Genomic DNA, 22,963 nt, shown 5'->3' with positions numbered 1-22,963 from the left:
CACTGCTCAGGCTGGCAGGGGCAAGGTGGGTGCCCCAGCTGCTCGATGCCATCCTGCCACCCAGTGCAGGGACACTCCCGCTGCTCCTGCAGCCACTGCTGGAGCCATCTGGGACTTACCCAGCACCTGTGTCCAGAGCCCCAGTGCTGGCAGTTGCTCAGGGAGGGTGTCCACCCAGCACGGGAGGGAGGCTACACCCTGCCTGGTCAGCACCACCAACTCAAGGGCAGCAGGATCCATTGTTTTCATCTTTTGCAGCACATTTTAGATGGTGAGGGGAGATTTTGCAATTAAGTTCGCCTCCTCTGTTTGGCAGCTCCCAACCTGATGGAATGTGCTATATCCTCACCTTTCCCAGAGACCAGATTTCATCTGGCAGAGCACCCACTGAGCTCTGGGGCTCCGTGCCAGCTGGTTTTACTGCACTGACTAAGCAAGAGTTCCCCATACCAGACAAGAGCCTGTGACACAGCCCATTCCCCTGGGTCCCTTGGGAGCCACAATCTGTCACTGCCTCCAGCAAGGACTTGCCTGTGTCCCGTGGTGACCCACAGCCCTGCTCCCCTCTCTGCCCCTGTCTGCTCCAGGCACCTGAGCTGCTCAGAGCATCCCACTGGGCAATCACAGGGAAAAGCTGTCGGGGCTTGAAACTATTTGCAGCACTTCTGTCAAAACCCTCACACAGGGAAAAATGTGGCTGTGTCAAGGATTATGTTCCCTAAAACCTGTGAAAGTCCTAGGTCCAAGTAAGAGTGAGCTATTACAGGATGAATAATTGTCCTTTCATCTCTTGGAAGCCCTGCTATAAAAATCCAGGAACCAAATGGAGCAGTACTGGCTGCAGCTGGACCCCAGGACTTGGGAGCACCTGGGCCAGATGCAGACTTGTGTTGAGAGGTGGTCCTGAAGGATCTGTCCCCATCACCTATCTTCCCCAGCACCCATCAGCTCCCTGGAGAGGTGAGGCCCCCGTGGGAGAATGTTCCCTCCTTGCCTGGAAGGAGGAGGAGGGAAAAGGCATTTTCTTGCCAAGCAGCAGCACCTGGCCATGGTCTGGGCCATGCACAGGGGCATGACAGGGACAACATGGCCTGGGCTGGAGTCATGGGATAGGGGACAGTCTTGGTGTGGGGCTGTGGGTGCTGAACACCCCCATGCCATGTGTTGGGCCATGACAAGGGCAGAGCAGGTCCTGCCACCAACTGCTGCAGCAGGAAAATGTAAGGGAAATCAGGGAACATGTGAGATTTTTCTTATTGACCCACTTCTGTGGCTGCCCAGCCTGTTCCAAAGCCACCACTGTCCCCACCAAGTGTTGACAGAACACTGTCAGCACACCCTTCCTATTTGTCTTCCTGAGTATCTGACCCAAGGTGGGACATTTTGGGGCAACCTAGTCAAGCTCACACTTGCAATCCCTGCTTGCAATCCCTGCAGCTCCTAGCAAAATCCAAACAGAAGTGGAACCCTCAGAATGGGGCCAGAGCCCTGGGTCACAGGGGACTCTGCTGGCAAGTCTTCAGCCCTGCTATGCCCACCTGTCTGGGAATCACAGCTTCTGTTTCATGTCTCCACCACCCCTCTGGGGATGCTGTGGCACCTTTGGTCCCTGCCCTGCCTGCTTGGGGCAGAGGATGTGCCCCATTGCAGGATGCTCCAGTGCCACGGCTGACATGGCCAGCACAGGGGTCCCACCTGCTCCTTCCCCATGAACCCCCAGGTACATGGGGGGACCCAGCAGGAGACTGCACAGCCTGATAGGGACACGGCGTGTTGCAGATGGAGTGTAAGGAATAGAGCAAGGTGGTCCCTGAAAGAGTCTCTGTAGGGGAGCCATGGTGCTGTGTGAGACCCTCCCAGCTCCATCAACCTCATCCCAAAGGGGGAAGGGAAAACGGCTCACTCTGAACACAAACCACAGCATTTCAATTTCCCATACTCTGGAACTGGCTGAACTGGCCTGTCTGGTCGCTGGGTACACACGCAGAGAGTGCCCTCACCAGAGAAACCGCTGGGGAGGATGTGCTGGCCTCTGGGGAAGCACAGCACTCCCAGGCTGCCGGCACCCTGGGAAAAGCTGCCCCACCACGTTCCTCATGCCCAGAGCCACACGTGCAGCCCCGGCAAAGCCACAGCCGGCCAGGAGCGCCCAGCAGCCGCCATTTCCCTCTGCTCCCTGCTGGCAGCAGATGGGAAGGGATGCACCAAAGGGCTGGGGCAGAGCCCGGGCTGGCTTGGAGCAGCAGCAGGGGCACGTTCCCATTCCGGTGTGCCTGCCATGGGTGTCGTTTGCCACCAAAATGGGTCTCCCTGTGGGAAGGAGTGTGTGTGGGTCAATGCACCTTGGGCTATGGAGGAGCCTTCTCTCCCTCGCGCCCGCTGGAGCCTGGCTGGGTGGGCGGCACTGACTCACCTCCCTGCAGCTTAACCTAATTCAAGAGGCACTGGGCAGGCGAGGAAGGCACTGTGAGCAGCCCCAGCCAGAAAGCATTTCACCACCCAAGCTGAGTTTTTCACTTTCAGGTGATGAAGGTCTCAGGCTGTCACTTGAGCTACTGTTGGCATGTCACCAACTCCCCGGGCTGGGCAATCCCATGCATGACCCCGTGCCTTGCAGGGCAGGACAGGGCAGCCAGCGCAGAGACATAAACCGGATCTGAAAGAGCTCTGTGGGTCTGCACCATGTGGCAGGTTGATGTCAGGGCACTCTTATCCCCCTCTGAGAAACCCCCAGGCCCAGGGGGATGGTCCTGCTCTGTCCAGAGCAGTGACTCACAGGGAAGGGCACAGGAGGGGGGACCACCCACCCACTCACCTGCACTGTGTTCCCCTGACACTTGTCTGCTGCTCTCCACCAGCTGCTTCATCCTCTCCCGTGAGACCTTCAGGTACTTGTTGCAATTGCACACCTGACAGAAGAGAGAAGTTAGAGGGAGAGGTCAGTGAGATGGCCATTGTGCTCCCTGGGCATCCTGCCTGCCCAGGGCACAAACCCGTGCTGGGCACCCCTGGCACAGGTTGGGCAGCCCCTTTCACATGCACCACAGCAGGGAAACCAGGGCAAGGCCTGTCCCACTGAGCAGGGACAGGCACAGACGCCAGCCACAAGCCCAAGAACCCCTCCAGAGGGGCTCCATCTGTGTGTGCCCAGCCACATCTCCAGACAGGCTGCCAGCACTGCTGCCCAGCCAGAAAACACCAGCATCAAGCAGACACCCAAAATCTCAGCTGTGGCTTCAAGATCTGATCTCTCTTGTCTGTCAGGGGCTGGGGATGAAGGCTGTGGACCTCAAAACACTCTGGACTCTCATTTGGCTCTCCTTGGCTTGGCTCTGCTGCAGCACTGTGAGCACTAAGTCACGCTTTCTACCACATTTTGTTTGCCAAAATGTACCCAGACAGGTCTCTGAGTGCCCACATGTGCCAGGTGCTGGACCCCAAAGAACTCCCTAAATCCCACTGCTGAGGAACACCCAGGGATGGTGCCTGGGACTAAGCACAGGGTGCAGCTGGCAACCAAACGTTTGCCCAGAGTGAGCAGCACTAAACCTCCCTGGGAGCATCACAGCCCTGACACCTTGCCTCTCCTCTCCCCTCCCTCCCGGGCTAGGAGCTGGTTGTTGGGATGTGCCACAACACCTTTTGTCAGCTGTTTGTTTTTAGGGGCTGTTTTCTGCACATTGCACCCAAGGCAAGGAGGGAGAGAGGTGAGCAACTTCACTAACCAGAACAAGTCAGTTCCCTGCCAGGGGCTTTGCTCCAGAGCCTGTTGAAACCAGAAAGGTTTTTCCAGCTCCCAGGCAGGCCCTGGTGCAGGCTGGCAGCCACTCTGCTGGTTTGGGGCTGGAGCAGTGCTGGGTTCATGGCACGGGGCAGCCATGGCCCTGCTCCCACACAGCTGCCTGGAGGAGGAACGGGGCAGGCTGATTTGTTTGGAAACGAGCTTGCCACCAGGTCCTGGCTATGCCTTGCAGCATGAGGTGATTCCCACTGGCAGCCTCCACAAAACCATCACACACTCCCCATCTATCCCCATCCCAGCACACATCCCCAACCTTTTGGCTGGAAAGGACACCTGGGCTTAGTTCCCTGAGGCCCAACTGCTCCAGCCCTGCTGAGGAGCAGCACGGACAGACAGACAGAGATGGACAAGGGGTGATCTTGGAAGCACCCAAATTACATGGAAAACACTGCATCACTTTTAAAAGGGGATTTTGTGGTAATCCTCTGACTTGCACAGCAGCATCAGGGAACAACCCCTTGAGCAACTGGGGACAGAGCCCTGCGCTGCTCCTTGCTCATGCTGGGGGCAAGATGAGAGCACTGATATCACGGGGGGCTGAGCATGTCCTCCTGCCCTGAGCAGGGCAAAGCCCTCCTCGGTCTCACCCTGAAAGCCAGGGACCCGGGAAATGCATCTGGGTGAGAGCCCAGGGAAGCAGAATGATGCTGTGGTCTGTGGGAACCCGAATTTCTGCAGAGCCTGACCAGATATTGGATGGTACCTTTGAGGCCTGAGGACATCCCAGCTCGCATAGGCTGAACCTAGAGCCGAGATGCCACCCCCCAACAGGCACCCACACCCTCACAGGGATCTGTGGGATTGCAGCAGGCAGGCAGAATGGACAGGCAATTGCTGGGGACATGTGCTGGTCCCACTCCCCATGACAGTGACAATGGGCTGCATGCTGGAGAGGGACATGGAGCCTGGAGGGGTGGTGATGGTACCTCTTGTGTATGGTGGCATCACTGGAGAATCAGAGGTTTCCAGAAAGCTCCCAGACCAGCTGTCCATTGAACTGCTGGCCAAGAGGGTGCAGCAGGGCCCAAGGACACCCTCCTCTCCTGCTTTCCCTGCTGGCATGGACATGCAGGAGCTCCCCTGCCCTCTGCCACACACCAAATTCCCCAGGATGCCCAACCCTGGCAGCTTGGAGCCCACCAGGCTCCTGGGCAGCAGTGCGAGCACGCTGGGCACAGGCTTCTTGTCCTGCTTGGGTGCAGAGAGTGACCTTGCACGAATTTCTCTGCTTCTTCAAAGTTCATGACTGTTGTGAATTAGGGGCAGTTCACTCCCTGGGCCAGGAATGCCCAGCAGCACAGGGATATCCTGGCATTCCCCACTCTCTGAGGCTGCCAGGCACTGCCAAGAGACTCTTTGCCCCATGCCACCCCATAGCCTCTGGGCCTTCACCACCTTCAGCTTCCCAAAAACAGAGTATGAGGTCAGGAGCCAGATAAGCCACTTAAGCAGCAGCACCAATTAGCTGTAATAAAAAATTGCAAATAATTTTTTTTAATGCCTTGACAAAATGAGCTAAAAGAGATGAAGTGAGTGGGGAAGGCTGCCACTTCCACAGGCTGGGCTGCACGGCTGCTTTGCAGGGACCAGTGGTGGCCTCAGGCTTGATGCTTGGCTCCTGGGGATGTGGAACAGTTTTTTGGTGGATCTTTTGTAAATAGGGTAGGAAAGTAGGAAGCCTCTCTGCTGGAGAAGGGATGGTTATTTCTTCTCAGGAAAGTTTGATTTCTACAGATCCATCATGGCAGGATTAGCTGTGGCCCCAAAAGTCTTCATGAGATGAATCAGCAGGAGATGATGGCACCTTGGAGCACTGTCTGGGGTGTGACTGCTGTGAGCAGCGGCCATGACCTGACAGAAGGGTTTGTCCTCTCTGTAACATCTCGGGGTCCTCCCAGCCCCTGTGCCAGGCTCGGGGTGGGGGTGGCAGCTGGGGTGCCCACGCCCCAGTCCTGCCTGGGGGCCGATGTGCTGAGTGGGCTGAATGCAGGGGCTCTGCTCATACCATCCTGCCTGGCCTCAGGGATGAGGAAAGGGGCAGAGTCCAGCTTGGGAGGAGGGGACTGGGGGGTTGCAGCCCCCACAGGCTTCTGAGTGGCCCCCAGTCCGCTGCCGCTGGTGTCCCTGTGGCACAGCAGGGTGCCCGATGCCCCGCGGCACTGGGGTGCAGGGCAGCAGCGGGCACACCTCGGAAGAGGAGCAGCCCTGCCTTTCTCACGCTGGGGCAGCCCGTGCCAGCACATGCTTAGTCACTGGTAAATCCCAGCCGAGATCTGCTCTGCCCTCTGTGAAATGGATCTTGGCTGCACCCCCGCTGAAGCAATCCCGGCGCTCGGGAGCCATGGCGGGCGCGTTTTCCCACGGCAGCCCGGCCCCCGGCTCCCCGTGTGAATCAGCGCGGCCCGGTGCCCCTGCCCGGCGCACGGCAGCGCAGCACCGCGGCGTGTCCCTGCTCCGATGCCTCGGCAGCAGGGGAGATGGAGCTGCAGCGGAATTCAGGCTCCCTGCCTGGGCTGGGGGATGCGACTACGACATCTCCCCTGCTTGCCCTGGCTCTGCTGCCACATCCGTGGCAAGGACGAGGAGGAGCAGGTGCGGCTCATTTCAGAGAAAGCCGTGGTCCCCTGACGGCTGCATTCCCTCACTGTTGTCCCCTCTCCCTGTGCCCGTCCGTGCATCCTGGCCAAAGTGCGGCTGCTTGTGTGGGGCACTGTCACACCCACACCCGTGTGCTCCTCCCCAGGACCCCAGGCCAGAGGGGCACTGCAGCCCAGACAGCTCTGTGCTGTCATCACCACGGGCGTGACATGGGGATTAGAAGGAGTGATGTCATTGGACTGAGACTGTGGTGTTATCACTGGTGTGGATCTGTGGTCCCTGAGCCTGGTGAGGTGCTTGTCCCCGGCCCCAGCAGCTTGAGCCCCCCTGCACTGAGGCTCTCCCTGCCTGTGCCACCAAGAAGGATGAAGCAGGTGAAATGTCCTTTTGCAATGCTGGCAGCCCAGCTGGCGCCCTGTTTTGGTTTAGCCCTCCTGGCTGGGGATTTCAGCAGCAGTGACGCATGAACCTCCCAGGACTCAAATGACTGGATGCTTGAGCCTGGAGCTCCAGGGCCATCTCAGCATCCCATCCTCTTTCTGCACCTCCACCCATGGAGCTGAGAAGCTGGAAGAAAACTTAAGTTCAGCAGATAACAGGAGCCAAACCTTTGGTGACTCCAAAAAGGCTGCAGAAGTCAGTGTGAGCTTGGCTAAGGCTGGCAGCATAAGCTCAGGTGGTTGGAGGCTGGTACCCAAAACACCTGGAAGATGAGCAGTTCAGACAGCACTAGATCAGTTTTGCTTGTTTCTTTGATATCTCTAAAAGCTGAATTTTCAAAGTGCTTTGAGTCACCTTGGTGATGCTGACCTCTGCTCAGAGGAGCCACCCTGGAACAGCCTCTGGGCCTTAGGGCTCCTTCCACCTGCTCTGCTGACAAACGTCACAGGCCAGCATCACTGAGGGATCTCCTTGGCAGGGGTTTCACCAGTGAGACACAGCTCTCTGCCTGGGGAGCTCCTGGCTTGGGAAATCCTCAGTGTAAAGGATCCAACCTGCTGTAAAGGAAAACAGTGCCCGGTGTGAACTCTTTCCTCTTTTTCCCTCTCTCCAAGATGGATATCACCTGGTAAAAGGGCCACTCCTCCAAATCTCCCTTTGATTGTGAAAGCACAGCCCTTGAGCATCCAGGAGTTTCTTTCAGGGACTTATCGAGAGTTGAAACCTTCCTAGAACTGCAGGATGCCAGGGCTCAGCACAGGCTGCCCTCTATTACCTCCAAGGCCAGGAATTATGGATCTGCCTCTGCACACCTCCTGCTACAACCCAAAGCAGAGTGCCCAGGAAGGTGGGAGATGGTGGGAAGGGCAGTGAAAGAAAACCAGGTAACAACACAGCAGACGTGAAGCAGAGGTCAGGAGCTGACCATGCTCATCTGCCCACGTGTCTGTTTTCTCACATTTTTCCCAAGTGACTTCAGCTGTGCTTGCTGCACCCACAACTTTGACCTTCAGACACTTTCCTCTTCCTCTAGCAATGCTCTGCCCTGTAGCACTTTCGAGGTCCTTGCACAAAGAGCAGAAACTCAGCAATTCAGCCCACTGGAGATCTCCACACCCTGTGGGTGCAAAGGCTACCTCTGGGTGCAGTGCTGGGGACAGCCATCTCTCCAATGGGATTTTCAGAGAGCAGCTGGCTGGGCCGTGTCCCTTCCCCTTTATGCCAAGAGCTTTCCTCACTGATCCTCTGATCACCAGTGCCTGGGAATCATAAAGGTGCACATTGCTGCTCCTGCTCTGTTGCAATGGTCCAGTGCCTGTCCTTGGGTACCAGCAAACTCCCCAGCAGCAGAGGAGATGCTGGGTGCGTCAGCCTGGTACTTCCAGAGGGCAAAGGCTCTCAACAGCCCTGAGCCCCCACAGCACCAGGGCAGCCCTTCCTGCCAGTGCTGGGAGTTGGGCTGTGATGCTCTCACACGTAAAGGCAGCCTGGGCATCCTCTGCCAAACCTGCCTGCACATCCAGCAGCAGGGATTTCATGGCCGTCTGGGCTCAGTAACCTGCTGCCAGCAAAACACGGGGCTGCCAGTGGGATCCTGGTTCCAGGGGCCATTTGGTTCTCAACGAGGGAAGGGCTCTGTTTATTGAATCATTAACATCACTTCCCTCACTGCCAGCCAGGTACTCCGAGAGGTCTCCTAGGCAAGTGCTGACCTAGCCCAACCCTGCTAAGCTGGTAAGATGACATGGATCCCATGCCAGCCTGGTACTATGTTCCCACTGCTTTCTCTGCTCCTGCTTTGCTATTAGTCATCCATTTCTGGAAGGTTTCTCATGCATAATAAAGTGTTTCAACACTTGCATAAGCCAATTCTTCTCATCAGGAGTGACCTGCTGCATTTCCCAACACTTTCCCTAGGCAGTTCTTCCAACTGCCATGAAATATGGAGTTAAAACATGAAGTTTTCTATTCCCCTCGAGGCAAAAGGTGTGGGAAATCAAACAGATAAGAACGCCTTTAATTAGTATCATTTGCATAAGCACTGGGAAAGGCTCACCTGACAGCTCCAAGGACCTTGCTTGTCTGGAAGCATCAGCCATGGCTGAAACGAGAGATTAGCAGAGTTCCTCTGACTGGGGAGATAGTGAGAGTCAGGGTGATGGAGCCCTGGAGGCTCCATGGGTACCCCAGCTCCTGCTGGCTCCTCCTTGGGGCACCCCAGCTCCCACTGCCTCCTTGTCTGTGCAGTTCAGATGCTGCTGGCTCCCTTTCAGGTCCTCCCAGCTCCCACTGGCTTCTTGTCAGGGCATCCTCTTCTCCATTCCCACCTCCCAGTTTGCAGCTGCTCTGAGCAAAGAGGTGACTCGTGGGCTGGGGTGAAGGGCAGGGATAGGAAGAGAGGAGAGGAAGCACAGGCACATCCCTGGATAAGGTGTGGAGGCTGTGGAGCGGGCTCGGCATGCAGCAGGGATGGGAGCAGGCGGGGCAGCCTCTGCTCTCCTCTCCCCACTGCACTCACGCTCCCTCGAACGCAGATGCTGATGGTCCCCAACCACAAACCCCATCCCCTGCCGTCACTGCCAGGGTGACAACAAAAGCTCTTTTCAGTACCTCAAGGCCTTTGCAGTGATGAGAATCTCACCCCACACTACACCTAAACCCACATGCAAAGCTGAATTTCCCAGAGGAAAAAAAATTATGCTCAACCTGCCCCCCGCTGCACACATCCCCCCTCAGATCCCTCCAGCTACCTCTCAGCTACCTCAAGACTCACTTGCTCATCTTCCCTCGCAGCTGGGCTGGGTGCCCCAAAAAGCTGAAGCTGCCACAGCACCCTTGACCCAACCTTCACTGTAGCCATGAGCCCTGTTTATACAGCACCCAGCACATGGGTGCTGCTCTGGGACAGGCTCAGGGCAAGTTTAATAACAAAGCAAACTAGTAATAACTGCCTCCTAACGAGGTTACGCAGCATCCCTGAAGACTTGGCTTTAGGGTGAGCTCTGTGCCAGGAGCTGCTGGAGCTGGGGTTTGAGCTGTCCCTTCCCACCCTCCTGACTGCGGTGCCTCCGCTCCTCCAGCCCTACAGCAGTACCTTTCTGCCTTGTAAATGTGCTTTATATCCAACCCTGGGGTGAAGGTTAGCCCCTCCTGTGTCATGCAGCTCCAGGACACCTGCCTCCTGCTCCAGTCTGCTCCACATCCTGTGCCACAGCAGGAGAGGGGTTAACTTACCCAGCTCCCTGCAATTCAGCTCATTGCTGCTCCTCTTTATCAAGCTACTGAGTTTTATCCAGCTGGAGGCGAGAGCTCTGCTCTCAGTCAGAGGATTCCAGGAGCAGATGAACCCCAGGGCTGGGAAAAAACCCCAAATCAAGCTCTGGAATTGCTTGGCACTGGAAACAGAGCGAGAGTCTACATCCTGCCAGCTCATATTCCAAAACTAAAATTCAGGTGGAAATCTGGCTACCAAGCAACCCCAGACCTTCAGGAGCAACATGTTTTGGCACCAGAAATGGAAGAGGTAATTCAGATCCATTTTCAGCCCTTGAGAGTCAGAGCCCTGGAAACTTCAAAGGGACAAAGCTTTTCTCTGTCTAGAGGATCCCCATGCTCTGTCCCTCATTGACAGTTGGGCACCAGCACTGCTTGTCCTCCCCTGAGGGCTTGCTGGCTGTGCTGTGAGTTGGGTGATCTGGGTTCCTGCCTGAGCCAGGCCCCAGGAATCCCCAGGGCAGCCCATGAAGCCTCTTCTCTGCTGCACCTTCTCCTGGACATGCAGCCAAGCTGGGGGCCATGTCCTCTGCTCCTGGGGCTGGACAGGCTTTAGGAAAGTATCTTTATTGTGTATTAAGCAACAGCCACTCTTATTCCAGCTCCTTCTGGCTTCCCCAGACAGCTGTCCTTCCTCTGGCTGAGGTCCTGGGACTAGCTGTGAAATGTACATCAGGGGTTTGTTCCCCTGCTTGGTGCTGAGCCCTCAGAGCTGTGCCTGGCTGGAAGTTGTAGCCTCAGCTCTTTCCTTTTCCCCAGAGCAGTTTTAAGCCCTGTGCAAATGGCCAGGCCCACTCTGGGCCAGGTGGCTGCCCAGCTCTGCTCCTCCACGGCCATCTGGTCCCTGAGCACACTGCTGCCCTCTCCTCTGCCTTCCCTGGGGAGATGTGGGGCTGCCCTGGGCTGGTTCTGCAGGCCAGCACTGCAGCTGAGTGGGGTGAGGATGTGCGGGCAGAGGCAGAACCAGGGAAGCTGGGCTCATGTTTCAGATTCTATTTTTATCTGAGAACCCAAGTCTGCTATGCAGAGGCCCCCGGGGGACACACTGCCTTCCCCAGCAGGAACCAGATACCATCAGAGCACTATCTGCCCTTCCCTATCAGCGTGCCAGACCTCCGGGTAGAGGACAGCATCACCCGAGGCACTGACACATCCTCCTGGCTCCTGGTGTGCTGGGCAGGAGGGAAGGAGCTGGGGAACAGCTCTGCAGGCCAGGTCCCCATGCCTCCAGCTGCTCTGAGGTCGGGAACACTTCATCACAGGTGGAGCTGGGGAACAGCCCTGCCACGCTCTCACCAGGCCACCACCCAGGTCAGCCAGGCAGGTGTTGGTGTCCCCTCTCAAGCCGGACTTCATTTCTGTGCCAGGGGATGGGGACGCTCAGGGCCTGAGGCCATGCCTGCAGCCCCCAACCAACCAGGTGCTCTGTGGGAGCCTGATTTAGTGGCCAGAGCTGCAGGAAAATGGGAACTTGAGCCACTCCAGCCTGAGCAGCTCGTCTGTAGCTGCAGGTTGGCCAGGGCAGAGGCTGCACTCACTGATGGAGAGCTGGATCCTGGCGTGGGAACGCGGTGTGGGAGCCCCTGGTCCTGGGCAATGCCAGTAAATAAGGGGCACAGCTGGGAGGAGGTGAGCCCCCATCCTGGTGGGCAGTGCCTACTTTAACTGGGGGGGGGGGGGGGGGAGAGTAGGAGCAGCTCCAGAAAACGGGAATATTATTAAAACAAACAAACAAACAAACAAACAAACAAGGCGTGAGAAAGGAAATCTGAGTGAGGCCTGGAGCAATCTACCCAATCCAGCGGAAACAATGGCCCAGGAAGAAAAACCAGTTCCTACACATAAGGTAGAATAGGCTGGGAACGCTGGAGGAGGGGCGGGAGGCTCCCAGCACAAACAAGCTGGGCGTTATGCGGCTGCGCTGCACAGGGCACGGTGCCCCTTCCCGCCGTGGGGACCCCCAATCCTGGTGGGCTGGGCTGGGCTGGGCTGGCACCCACCCCAGGGATGGTCAGCCAAGAACAGCAGCACGGGCTGGCGGGGCTCACCTCCCAGGCTGGGCTGGGCTGCATTTAGGGCCCAAACTGGGCTCAGCTCCCTGGTTTAACTCAGCTGGGCTCATCACCCAGGCTGGGATCAGCCACTGGTCTGAGATTAGACCTGAAAATGGGATCAGAAACGTTTTGCCCGGGATTAACCCACATTTTGAGATTAGCCCCCAAGGCTGGGCTCACTTCCAGGCAGGGTTTACTCCAGGATGGGCTCATCTCCAAACTAAGCTCACCCCTGGGATGGGCTGATCCTCAAACTGAGCTCAGCCTCAGGATGGGATGATCCCCACGGTGAGCTTATCCCCAGACAGGGCTCAGCCCCAGGCTGAGCTCAGCCCAAAGGGCTGCAGAACGCACAGAGCTGCTGGCTGGGCTCCCCCAGCCTGCTGGCACGTGGATCCTGGACACTTTGGGGAAGCGCAGCTGCTGCCAGCTTGGCCGCCTCCTCACCTCCCCACATCCCACTGTGGAAAGCTCATTATCCCTCTGGTCAGCACACCCCGGCAGGCAGACCCTGGGCTGTGGGATGGAGAAACCCCAGGTGGACAAATCAGCTCCAGCATGGTCCAGGGGCTGCTCCCTGCCCTGGCCGTGGGCACGGATCCATACCCTTGGCTGTGTGGCAGCAGCTGGGATGTGCCTGGGGGTTGTGCTCCCCACAGCTGGGAGAGCTGCATAGTTTCATTCTGAAGCAGACTCTTAAACTCCTAAAATCAAAACCACCACCACGACCCTCACCCTGAGCAGTCTGTCTGTGCCACTGGGACTGGAGGAGGTGTTTGGCCCCCCAGGCCAGCCTTTACTGCTGAGGCTGGGGACAGATGGGTGTCCCCAGAACATGGGCCACTGATTTATCCTGGCCTGGCACCAATTCTCCCTTTGGGGAAGGTCCCAGTGAGTGTGGGCCTACTCCAAAAACGGTCACCACCTGGGCACAAAGAGTGTAGGAAGGGAGCCAGAGAAAAAAGGCAGATCCCACTCTGACAGGGTCCAAAAGGGCTGCAGTACCCTATGCTTGGCCAAGGAGGACTGGAAACAAGCTGGGGCTCGAGAGGTGTCATGGAGTGTGCCACACTGATGGGGACATCCCTGAGCTGAGGGCTCCTGGGACCCTGGGGTCCTGGGCAGTGGGCAGGGGGTAGCTCCCAGGCAGGTGAGGAGGAGGAGGAGCCCTGTGCTGTGCTGGATTTCTTTGCCCAGTGTCTCACTGCAGGTGTGCCGGCATCCCTCTCCCTAGACAAGCCCTCGTGGCGTGGGACTTGCACTGCTCACCTCTGGGATTTCCCACCTCTGGGTGTGGCTGTAGGACATGCCATGAGGGAAGGTCCATGGGCTGGCAACATTTACTGAGAAACCTTTGGTAGGGCAAAGGTGGACACGGGGTGGATTTGGGTGAGTACCAGGCTGCTGCCAAGCGCTTTTGGAAGACTGTCCCTGTCTGAGGCAAGGGCTCAATGTACCCTGAGGGTGCAGCTCTTCCCACAGTGAGCAGAGCATGGCACAGCTGGGTTCAGGCAGCATTCCCAGCACAGAGGGGCTCACAGGGACCACCACCCTCTTTGGTGTCAACCATCTACATCTCCTGAGGAAAAACACCAGCTCTTCACACACAACTTCTCCAAAAGGCTCCCCAAAGCAGTCTCAGAGAGAAGCCACACTGGCTGCTAGCTGGGACCAGCTAGAGGAAAACCCTGGGAGCAGGGGAAGAGCTGCTGCTGCCAGAATAAGAACAAACCCCAGGAAACCTTGGGCATTTATTCCCCATGTTCCCAGCCTGACACCTCCCAGATGTGTTAACATGACCCCAGCGTGTTGGTGACATGTGGGGTCACCATGGTGTGATGGGGGCCCAACCCATCCACAACTCCTCACCACAGCAGCAGGGGGTGCAGGGAGTGATCTACAGCATCACAGGCTTGTGTCACATGCACAAAAAGGTAAAAAGGGGCAATAATGTACAAATGTGGCTTTTTTTTTCTCTTGTTGGGCCCAAGGGAGTTGCTGTCTATTGTTTCAGTGGCCAAGTGGAGGAGGCAAAGCTGGGACAGATGACAGGAGTGATCTGACTGTGCCACATCTGGGGTTGCCCTTTCCCTGACGGACAGGATGTGGGCAGGTGAGTGGTGGCAGAACTGTAATTTCACCCCTCAGAAAAAAATACCTTCGAGTGAAAAATGCCGATGGGCAATTTGTGGAGGTGAAGTTGGAGCAGAAAGGTGTGTGCTTCATTCCTCACATTCCTCTCCAGCTTCCATGGGATAGTGGCTATGCTCCCCAGGGCCCTCCCAGTGCCCAGGGGGTGATGGAGAGGGCTGAGGATCCCGTCCTGCTACCTTGCTGCCTCCACCAGCTGGGCAGGGCTGAGCATCTTCCCCTCCTTTCCCATTGTGGGGGAGGAGGAATAGGACTGAGGTCTGAGTCCTGCTGGGGTCTGTGAAATGAAATCTGTGATCAGTGTGGGCTGCACCTTCAGAAACACCTGGGTGAGAGACCCTCGCAGGCACCGCCGTGTCCCCAATCTCGTCCTGCCGAATCCCGGCGTCCTGCCACGTGCAGGGCTAGCACTCCGCCTGCCCGGAGCCGCACCTCGGGCATCTCGGGCTCATCCCACCGTCCGAGCACAGAGGGATTTCCTCTCCTGCAGACACCTCCCCGTGCTCCCTCTCCTGCAACACCACCCCAAAGCACCGAGGAGGAGCCGCGCTCCATCCCCGGCTCCCTCCCGGGCACTGCGAGGGCACCGCGCCAGCAGCTGATGGGAAAGTTCAGGGTCGGGGCGAGCACGGGGAGAGGCTCATAAAGGGCTCTTTGTGCCGCAGGTCTGCCCCGGCTCCGCGTACAGAGCCTGCGGCCCCACAGCAAAATGCAGCCCAGAAATATGACATCTTTTTCCCAGGGTGCTGTTAAACTCTAATTAAACATTTCAGCACACTCGAGCAAGGGAATGTCTACTTCTCAGGCCCGGGCCATCCCAGCTGGAAATCATCCCCTCTGATGTGAGCGGGCCTGTGCAGGCTGACCCAGAAAGATGCTGCTTGGGCGTAGGGATGATGTGAACCCACACACCAGAGGGGACAACCTGATCCTCTCCAACCCCTCCATGCCAGCATGGGTCCACTGCTGCCTCCCACTCTGGAGGAGGCATCCAGGCTGGAACAGCTGGAGAAGGGCACATGCAGACAGGTCCACTGGGGCAGTACCACCCCTGGCACTTGTGCGCTCCCCACCATGGGAGCTGGGGTCCCTGTACCTGCTGGGGCAGCGGCCCAGAGTGCACAGGAGGCAGCAGCTCCTTCAAGAGATGGTGTCAGAAAAACTAGTGAGGCTAGAATTGTCATCCTGCTATTTTAAAGAATGAAAGAAAAAGAAAATAGCACAAAAGAGCTGAGCAGTGAAGCCAGGTGATTCCAGGAGTGAGGAGCCCTGTAAGGCAACAGTCTGGGGCACAGCAGCTCGGACACCCCCCTAAAATCACCTGGATGTCCAGGATGGGTCTCATGACAGTGAGCTGGCACAGGTCTCCACATTATTAAACATTGACTTTGGCCATTAATTGTAGCAATTCCTCACCACCTTGTTTCTAGCAGGCCCAGACTGAGTGCAAAAATATCCCTGATGCTCTGGTGTCTGACCCAGCCTCATGGAGGGGACACAGTGGCACTGAACTACTGCTCTGCAGCATCCCTTGTCCCACCTGAGCACAGCCCAGTGGGAGCAGAACATCAAGGACGGACAATGCTGGGGGCTAGGGAGCTGCTGGTTTCCCATGGGCAACCTCAGCATCAGAACCAGGTCACCCAGGAAAGGATTACTCCAAAAATGTGCCATTTCTGAGATCAGTAAGTGCTGGGAAGGTGTCTGTCCTGAGACTCGGAGCACTATGACAGACCAAGTAATGACACTTGTAATTTGGCATCCCATGGGGTGGAATTTGGCAGAACTGGTCTCTCCTGCTCTAAGGACATTCCAGCTCCTGCATGGGCAGTCTGAACTGAACTCCCTCAATACATACAGCAACCATCGGTTTAATCCAGCTCTGCCCCCTTTGTTAGACAAGCAGCAGCAGCTCCTGGGGGAGCTTCATCCTGGCCCACTAGGGCCCCAGGGCAGAGGTTCCTGTCACTGTGCTGGCAATCACCCCAGGGAACCCTCCCTCTGGTGTTGTGCCTACCCTCACTGGATGCTCCTCCCTAAGAAAATGGTAACACCAGCATCTGGTCCCCCCCACGGCATGTGACTGTGGATGGCTGGCAGCCCTGGAGGGGGTCACAGCCACATGCAGGGCTGTCCCCAGGTGCCACATGCTCACAGGGTCTGTCCTTCTCCTTTCACTGCAGTGGGATGGGGAGGTAGGCTGGATTTAGGAAGAAATCTTGACTTTTCTAGGAAAAGCAAGGCAGGCAGCAGGATCTTTACATCGTCCCTGTGCAGCACCTGGGCTGTGCTGCACTGTCCAGGCTTTGTGGGATGTATCTGTCCCTGAATCCTGATCCACTGAGAGTGCCCCAGGTGGCACCGTGAGCCCCAGTCCTAGCACAGACACGGCTGCCTGGCAGCAAGGGAGGTGACAGCCATGGGGACACCGACTGAAGGCACCCACCCCCCGTGCAGTGCACACACCAAGGGGGCTCATCCCTATGGCCCCCCAGAGACCCCATCCCCACAGGGAACCGCAACCCACACCCTGCCTGTGTGCCCGCAGCTGGGGAGACTGTGACACCACGAGCCGGTAGCAGGGAGCCAGATCCTGAACTATTGTCCCACTGTTTCCCAGGCTTTTCTACCGGCTATGAGGTGCGAGTGCCAGTGGAGTAGGATCGGGGTGCGAGGGAAGCGGAGACAAAGGCGTTGCACCGCCCTCCTCCTCCTCCTCCTCCTCCTCCTTCCTGCGCTTGGCGAGGCGGGGGGACTCTGGGAAGGGAAAAGGTTCCCAGGGCGAAGGTGCTAAATACCCTTCTCCCGTGCTGCTGTCACCTCGCGGCCCCGGGGGTGTGAGAATCAGACTCTATTATCCCCTCCCTAGGAACTAACATACTGTACTAACCTTTTCACATGAAAGCTACGCTCTGTTTGCCAACAAAAGCCGACGCTTGGTTCCCAGGAGTGGAGAAAACCCAACCCTGCGGCACTGAGGGGGGCTCCGCGGCCAGCCTACCCCGCCTGCCCCAGAGCCGCCAGCCCGACGGGTGCGAGGGGTGGCAGGGGCTCTGCAGGTGAGGGTCAGCCGGGTGCAGCCGCTGGGCTGGAGCAGGAGGACCCTCCCCAAGGGAAGGGATCCTTCTTCCCCATCCCGGGGTGCCTGGCTTGTCCCCCCCATAGAGGAGTGGATGGGGCTGAAGGTGGGGGGCAAGGGGGACTCCCTGTCCTGGGGTTTGCACTGCAGGGAGCCCTTCCCTGGACACACTGCCCCAGCTGTCTTCTGTCCCCAGGCTGGCAGACCCTCATCAGCTCCCCTAGGCTCCCCCTGAGCAGTTTGCAGGGCTCAAGCTGGTTCTTCTCCCACCACTGACCAAAGCAGGTCAGGCTCTGCAAGGTCTGAAACTCCCACTCGCTTTCAGGCTGCCGTGAAAGGTGGGAAGCAAGACTGGAAAAGCATCACTGGGCCATGGAAAAACCCATCTGCACAACAGCTGAGCCCCAGCTCAGCATTCAGAGCGGCCAGATGAGCACTGAGCACAGCAGCTCTGGCCTCCCTGGGAACATGGCAGCAGCAGGAATGGGACAGGCATCACCTGGAACTCTGACTCGCTGCCCCAGATGTTGGCAGACGTCTTCTGAGAAGATGAACAGTCGGGGTAGCAGCCTCCTCACTCAAGTTTTTAATTAAATGAGACCTGTCTAGGGCATTGCAGCTGCTCAGGGCTGAGATAAAGAAAGCACCAGAGGAGAGGTCTTGAAGTAAAAAGGGTTTTTCTGGTTTTTTTTTCAAATTAACAATACCTCATTTATGGCTGGATACACTTGACAACTTGCGGCAGTGGGCTTGAGAGGTGTGCAAGGCCACAGTAGATGCTGAATTCCCGAGGAGCCCCACACCTGGGGACACATCCCTGCAAGACCCTACAAATTCCAGATTCTCATGTTGCCTTGGAACCTCAACTAGGTCCATGCTTCTAATGAGGGAAACAGGAAGGAGGGATGAGTCCTTTTCCCTCCTCTCTATTGTTTCCTTCCTTGCCTACCTCCACCTCCAGTCAGCTCTGGAGGCAGCTTCCTCCCTGATCCCACAACCTTCCAGGACCAAAGGGCTGCTGGCCCACTCCAGCAGTGGGGTGACCCTCTGCTGCCCCAGCTCCATCGGCAGGTCCCGCTGCACACAGGCAGGTGGGTTCTGCACGGCTCACACGTGGCCCCAGCCCACGGAGCTGTTTCACACGGGCTCTCAGTGACAGCTCCCAGAGCCTGCAGAGCCGTCCCGCTGCTGAGCATCCTGTGGGGGTGCCTTGGCCTTTGCTGCTTTGCAAAGTAATTGAATTACAGCCGGTGAATCACTTTGGTGCTGCCTGGCTGCTCCTTTGTGTGTGGGTGCAGCGGCCTGGGGTGGCCCGGAGCACACGCGGGGGCTCTTTGGGCTGCTCTTTTGGAGGGTCATTTCTCCTCTCAGTTGCTGCAGTCAGATTTGGGTCATCAGGTTTGATCTAAATATGTCAGAGGACTGGAATTCATGGGGAAGCAAAGACACAATAATGCAGGCTCTGTCCCATTGTGATTCTAGGCTGGTTTCAAAAGTTCTTGGTTCACTTTTAGTGTCCTGGGAAACCTGGGGCAGGTTTAGTTCCTCACCTGACACAGGTGCCTTGGTGCTGGAGAGGTGAGGGCAAAGCCTGCCTTACCCTTACATGTGTCCCTGTGATGGAGACAAACCTGGGTGAGCTGTTGCTGCCTGTCCCCGGCTCAGAAGCACCTTTGAGCCAGGAACTGAGCCAGGGCCAGGCTGTGAGGCTTAGGGCAAGATGAGAAGAGATCCATACCCAGCGTCCTGGGCAGGCAGACGAGGCAAGAGGAGGGAGAGTTGGTGCAGAGGGGAGGCACACAGCAGAGCTGTCCCTCAGGCCACTGTCCCCAGGCTTCCCAGTGCCAGCTGAACCCCGTGGGTCCTGAAAGGGTCGGTGTTGTCCAGGGAGGAGCAGGCAGAGCACTGTCAGACTTGCTGCAGCTGTGAGAGAGGAGCTGGGAGCGTTTGTCCACTGTGTTGATTCCAGCCCAGGCATCCAGTGGGTCCTGTGTGGGCTATGCACAGAGTGGTCCTCAGGGCAGGTGACAGCCCTGGACCTGCCAGGGAGAGCAGCAATAAACAATAGAGGAGACACAAACAGAGGGCTGGCTTAGAGGGCAGCTCTGGATTTTCTGCTTCTCCACCTGAGGTCTGCCTGAACCCAATCAAGAAGGTTCAGGACCAACCAAACAACCCTGAGGCAATGAAATTGCAAACACAACAGTTTAAGCTGCAACAAGAGACTCCCTCAATTTTTCAAGCCATTCCATGAAGGGATGAGCACATTGCAGTCTGGGTCATGCAGAAGCCAAGCTGGAGACCTCTCTGGCTCCATCAGCATCTTCACCCAACTCTCTGTGGGTGCCTGCAGCCTGATCCCTTCCTGCCGTGTCAGAGATAAGTGCCCTGATCATCACTGCCTTTGCTTGTGGCCAGAGCCAGTCAAGGCCCCTGGCCACCACAAATCCTGCAGCCTGGCAGAACTCTGGGACACCCAGGGCCAGGGCTGGAGGATAAAACCCTCTGAACTCTGTCTGAGTTGCTGGGGTGATGGGACTTGGGGTTTGCCCTGGAGGTGGCAGCTGGGTGGGAACTGCTCCTGCTCAGCCCCATTTCATGAGTACCTGCATGGTTGAAGCACCTCAAAGCAAGAGCCCAGACCCTTGTACAAGCTCTTGCATCCAAAAGTGATACAAAGAAATGAAAAACAGACCTTCACCAAGTCCCTGGGGAGAATATTTTGGGAGCAGTAGCCTGCCATTTGGTCTTGGAGACTCAGCTTCAAAGCCCAAGGCACATCAAAGTCCAAACCTCCAGGTCCGAGGCTTCTTAGGGAAGGCGAGGGTGCCTGTCAGTGCCAGCCTCTGCTCTCTCTGCCCTGCAGGAGCCTCTGGGGACACATGGCTCCATTGCAGGAGGTTAAAGGGGCCTCTGGAGCAGAGCATCTTCAGCAGCCCAGGGGACACCTGCTTGGCTCATGGTGACTCTGGCTGTCCCCAGGATTACTGCAGCCTCTCTCTCAGGCAAAGAAGATAGTATTTATCTCCCCATGAGAAAAAATATGAAATGAGAGATTATTCTACCCCCTGCAGCCCTTCTCCTTCAGCAGACAGCGCAGAGCCTCCCCTCCTCCATGCAGCACCCCGATGGATGCTCAGCCCGGAGCCGGGAGGGGGCCCTGGGACCAGCCCTGGGACCGCCTGGCGCTGGTTGTCGCTATCCCGCTGCGCGGCAGAGATGAGAGGAAAAACAACTCCCGGGGCTTCCCCTCCCCTCCGTGCTCGCCCGCCGCGGCCCCGCCGGCTCTTTCATCTCCCGGCCCGTGGCTCTTTCATCTCCGGCCGAGGTGCGATCGGGCCCCAGGGCCCGCCCCCGCCCCGGCACCGCCCTGGGCCCGCCGCTGCCGCGGCCAAATGGCCACTGCGGCCTGCGCCGGCCGCCGCTGCTCGAGTGCTCGGCCCCCCCCAGAGCCTGGCTGCTCTCAGGGCTCTGCAGAGAAACTGCAGCACCACATTTCTGCTGATTCGCCTGCAAAGCAGATGATGCCGGGCTCGTGTCGGCTCAAACTCAGCTCATCTCTGTGAATTTGTGCCCACACAGACCTAGCCAGGCCAGGGTCATGGAGGGGTTGTGTGGGCAGGTGTCCCTGTGTCCCGGTGCTCCTGGCTGTGGCTGGCACAGTACTTCCCGAAGGAACCATCCCAACTCCCAGCCCCGCGGGGAGGTTAGCTCATCACCATCCTGGCAAACAACCTGCAACCCACGGGCCAGCCACGGTTTATCCCTGGATTCTGGTATAGGGGTGGCGAGGCTGCACTGTCAGCACACCGCTCTGGGTGTCAGGACACAGGGGCACCTCTGCCAAAGGGAAGCGAATGCTTACAAGCAGCATGAAATAAGGTGCCTGCTTGGTGGGAATGAACTGCAAAGGAAGAACAGCTTGGTCATGGGAATAGCTGGGAGAGAAGGAGAACAAGAACAAGAAGGGCCATGGACTGGGCTGGGCTCCTGCCAGGCAGTGGCACTGCACGTCTGAACTCTGGGGTAACAGTGATGGGGCTGTTGGTGAGTGCGGCCCCAGGACAGGGACATGTGGCATCAGGACATGTCATCATCACTACAGCACAGAACTGCACCCAAACAGCCAGGAATTGACACCACATTTCACACCAGCAAACAGCTCTTCTGCAGAGAGCCAAAGGGATGAGACATGGGAATGGAGCCACTCACAGGCCAGGAGGGACTCAGGACTGAGGGAAGGCCGAGGGCAGAGTCACCACAGCTCCTGGCAAATGGGGCTGCTACCAGTGAGTGTCACCAGCTCAAAACCCACAGTGGGGTTGGGATGCTGTGACAAGGGGAGCCCCAACAGGACTGTCCTCATGGGCTGATCCAGCCCTTCAGGAGGAAGGTGTCCATGCCTGAGCAGGCCCCACCTGTGCTGCCTGTCCTGGCTGATGTGTTCCATATGTGGATGGTTGGAAGTTCTAGGAGTTTGCCCCATGCACCTCCACAAGTCCCAGTGAGGCATCCTAGAGAGCCCCTGAGCTCCAGTCTGCTTTCAAATCACAGAACCACAGAATCTCAGACTGGTTTGAGTTGGAAGGGACCTTAAAGGCCATCCAGTGCCACCCCCTGCCATGGGCAGGGACACTTTCCACTATCCCAGGCTGCTCCAAGCCCTGTCCAGCCTGACCTTGGACACTGGCAGGCATGGGGCAGCCACAGCTGCTCTGGGCACCCTGTGCCAGGGCCTCACCACTATCACTGTAAAAAACTTCCTTGTATCTAATCTAAATTTCTCTTCTGTCAGTTGAAAACTATCACCTTTTGTCCTGTTGCAACAGACTCTGCCAAAAAGACTCATTCTTGTCCGCATTCCCATTCCAATTCACATCCTCACCCTCATCGCTATCCTCATTTCTGTCCTCATCCTCATCCTTGTCCCCATCTGTGCACTCTCCCAGGATCTCCAGGGACATCCTGGCTTGCCACGTGCTGGCTCAGCTGTGGGTCAGGGTCTCAGCAGCATGGTGTGTCCCTGCACTCAGATGTGCAGGGCCAGGGAGCCACTTCGGGCAAGGACCCAAAAATGCAGGTTCTTGCTTCTTCGACCCCCAGGAAGGACCCAGACCAGTTGAAAATCCAGCTTCTTGGAAGCCATTCCCACTTTTTTCAGAGGTCTTTCAGAAAAACGCTGGCTGCAGCCCAGCCCTAGCAGAGCCATGCTGCCCTGGCAGCTCCTAGGCTCCCAAGTGACCTCCATGAGTATTTCCACAGCTGCCCGACAAGATTCCTCAGGAAGAGCAGTGTGCATTCTCAGCAGTGAAGCAGCCATGATCTCACTGTGCCCGGAGCTGCCCCATTTCTCTGGGGTAATCACAGCTCATAGGGGAGCCTTCTGTTTTTCCTTCTGATGTGGTGGAACACTGACACAGGACCTGCCAGCAGCAAATATTTGTCACTCTCCCCCTTTGCCTCCCTGCTAGACACAAAGCTTGTTGGTCCACATCCATATACACGTGGATATGGCTGTATAGACCATTTGGTTCAGCTCCTTTGAGCATCTTTGACCCTATGAGG

At 57.3% G+C, this 22,963-nt stretch overlaps 1 protein-coding gene across 7 annotated transcripts in view; it reads right to left on the bottom strand.

Moving 5' to 3' along the window:
- The window catches only part of EXD3 (exonuclease 3'-5' domain containing 3), a 252,663-nt gene that overhangs the window by 6,411 nt on the left and 223,289 nt on the right, over positions 1–22,963 (bottom strand). For all 7 annotated transcript variants that reach the window (XM_059865385.1, XM_059865392.1, XM_059865384.1 and 4 more), the window contains one exon: positions 2,816–2,909. In XM_059865385.1, coding sequence (XP_059721368.1) covers positions 2,816–2,909 — 94 coding nt within the window. The remainder of the gene's footprint in view (positions 1–2,815; positions 2,910–22,963) is intronic.

The sequence above is a fragment of the Haemorhous mexicanus genome, chromosome 21 (assembly GCF_027477595.1).
Source record: "Haemorhous mexicanus isolate bHaeMex1 chromosome 21, bHaeMex1.pri, whole genome shotgun sequence".
NCBI lineage: Eukaryota > Metazoa > Chordata > Aves > Passeriformes > Fringillidae > Haemorhous > Haemorhous mexicanus.
The sequence above is the reverse complement of the archived record's forward strand: the minus strand, read 5'-3'. Positions and strand labels throughout refer to the sequence as shown.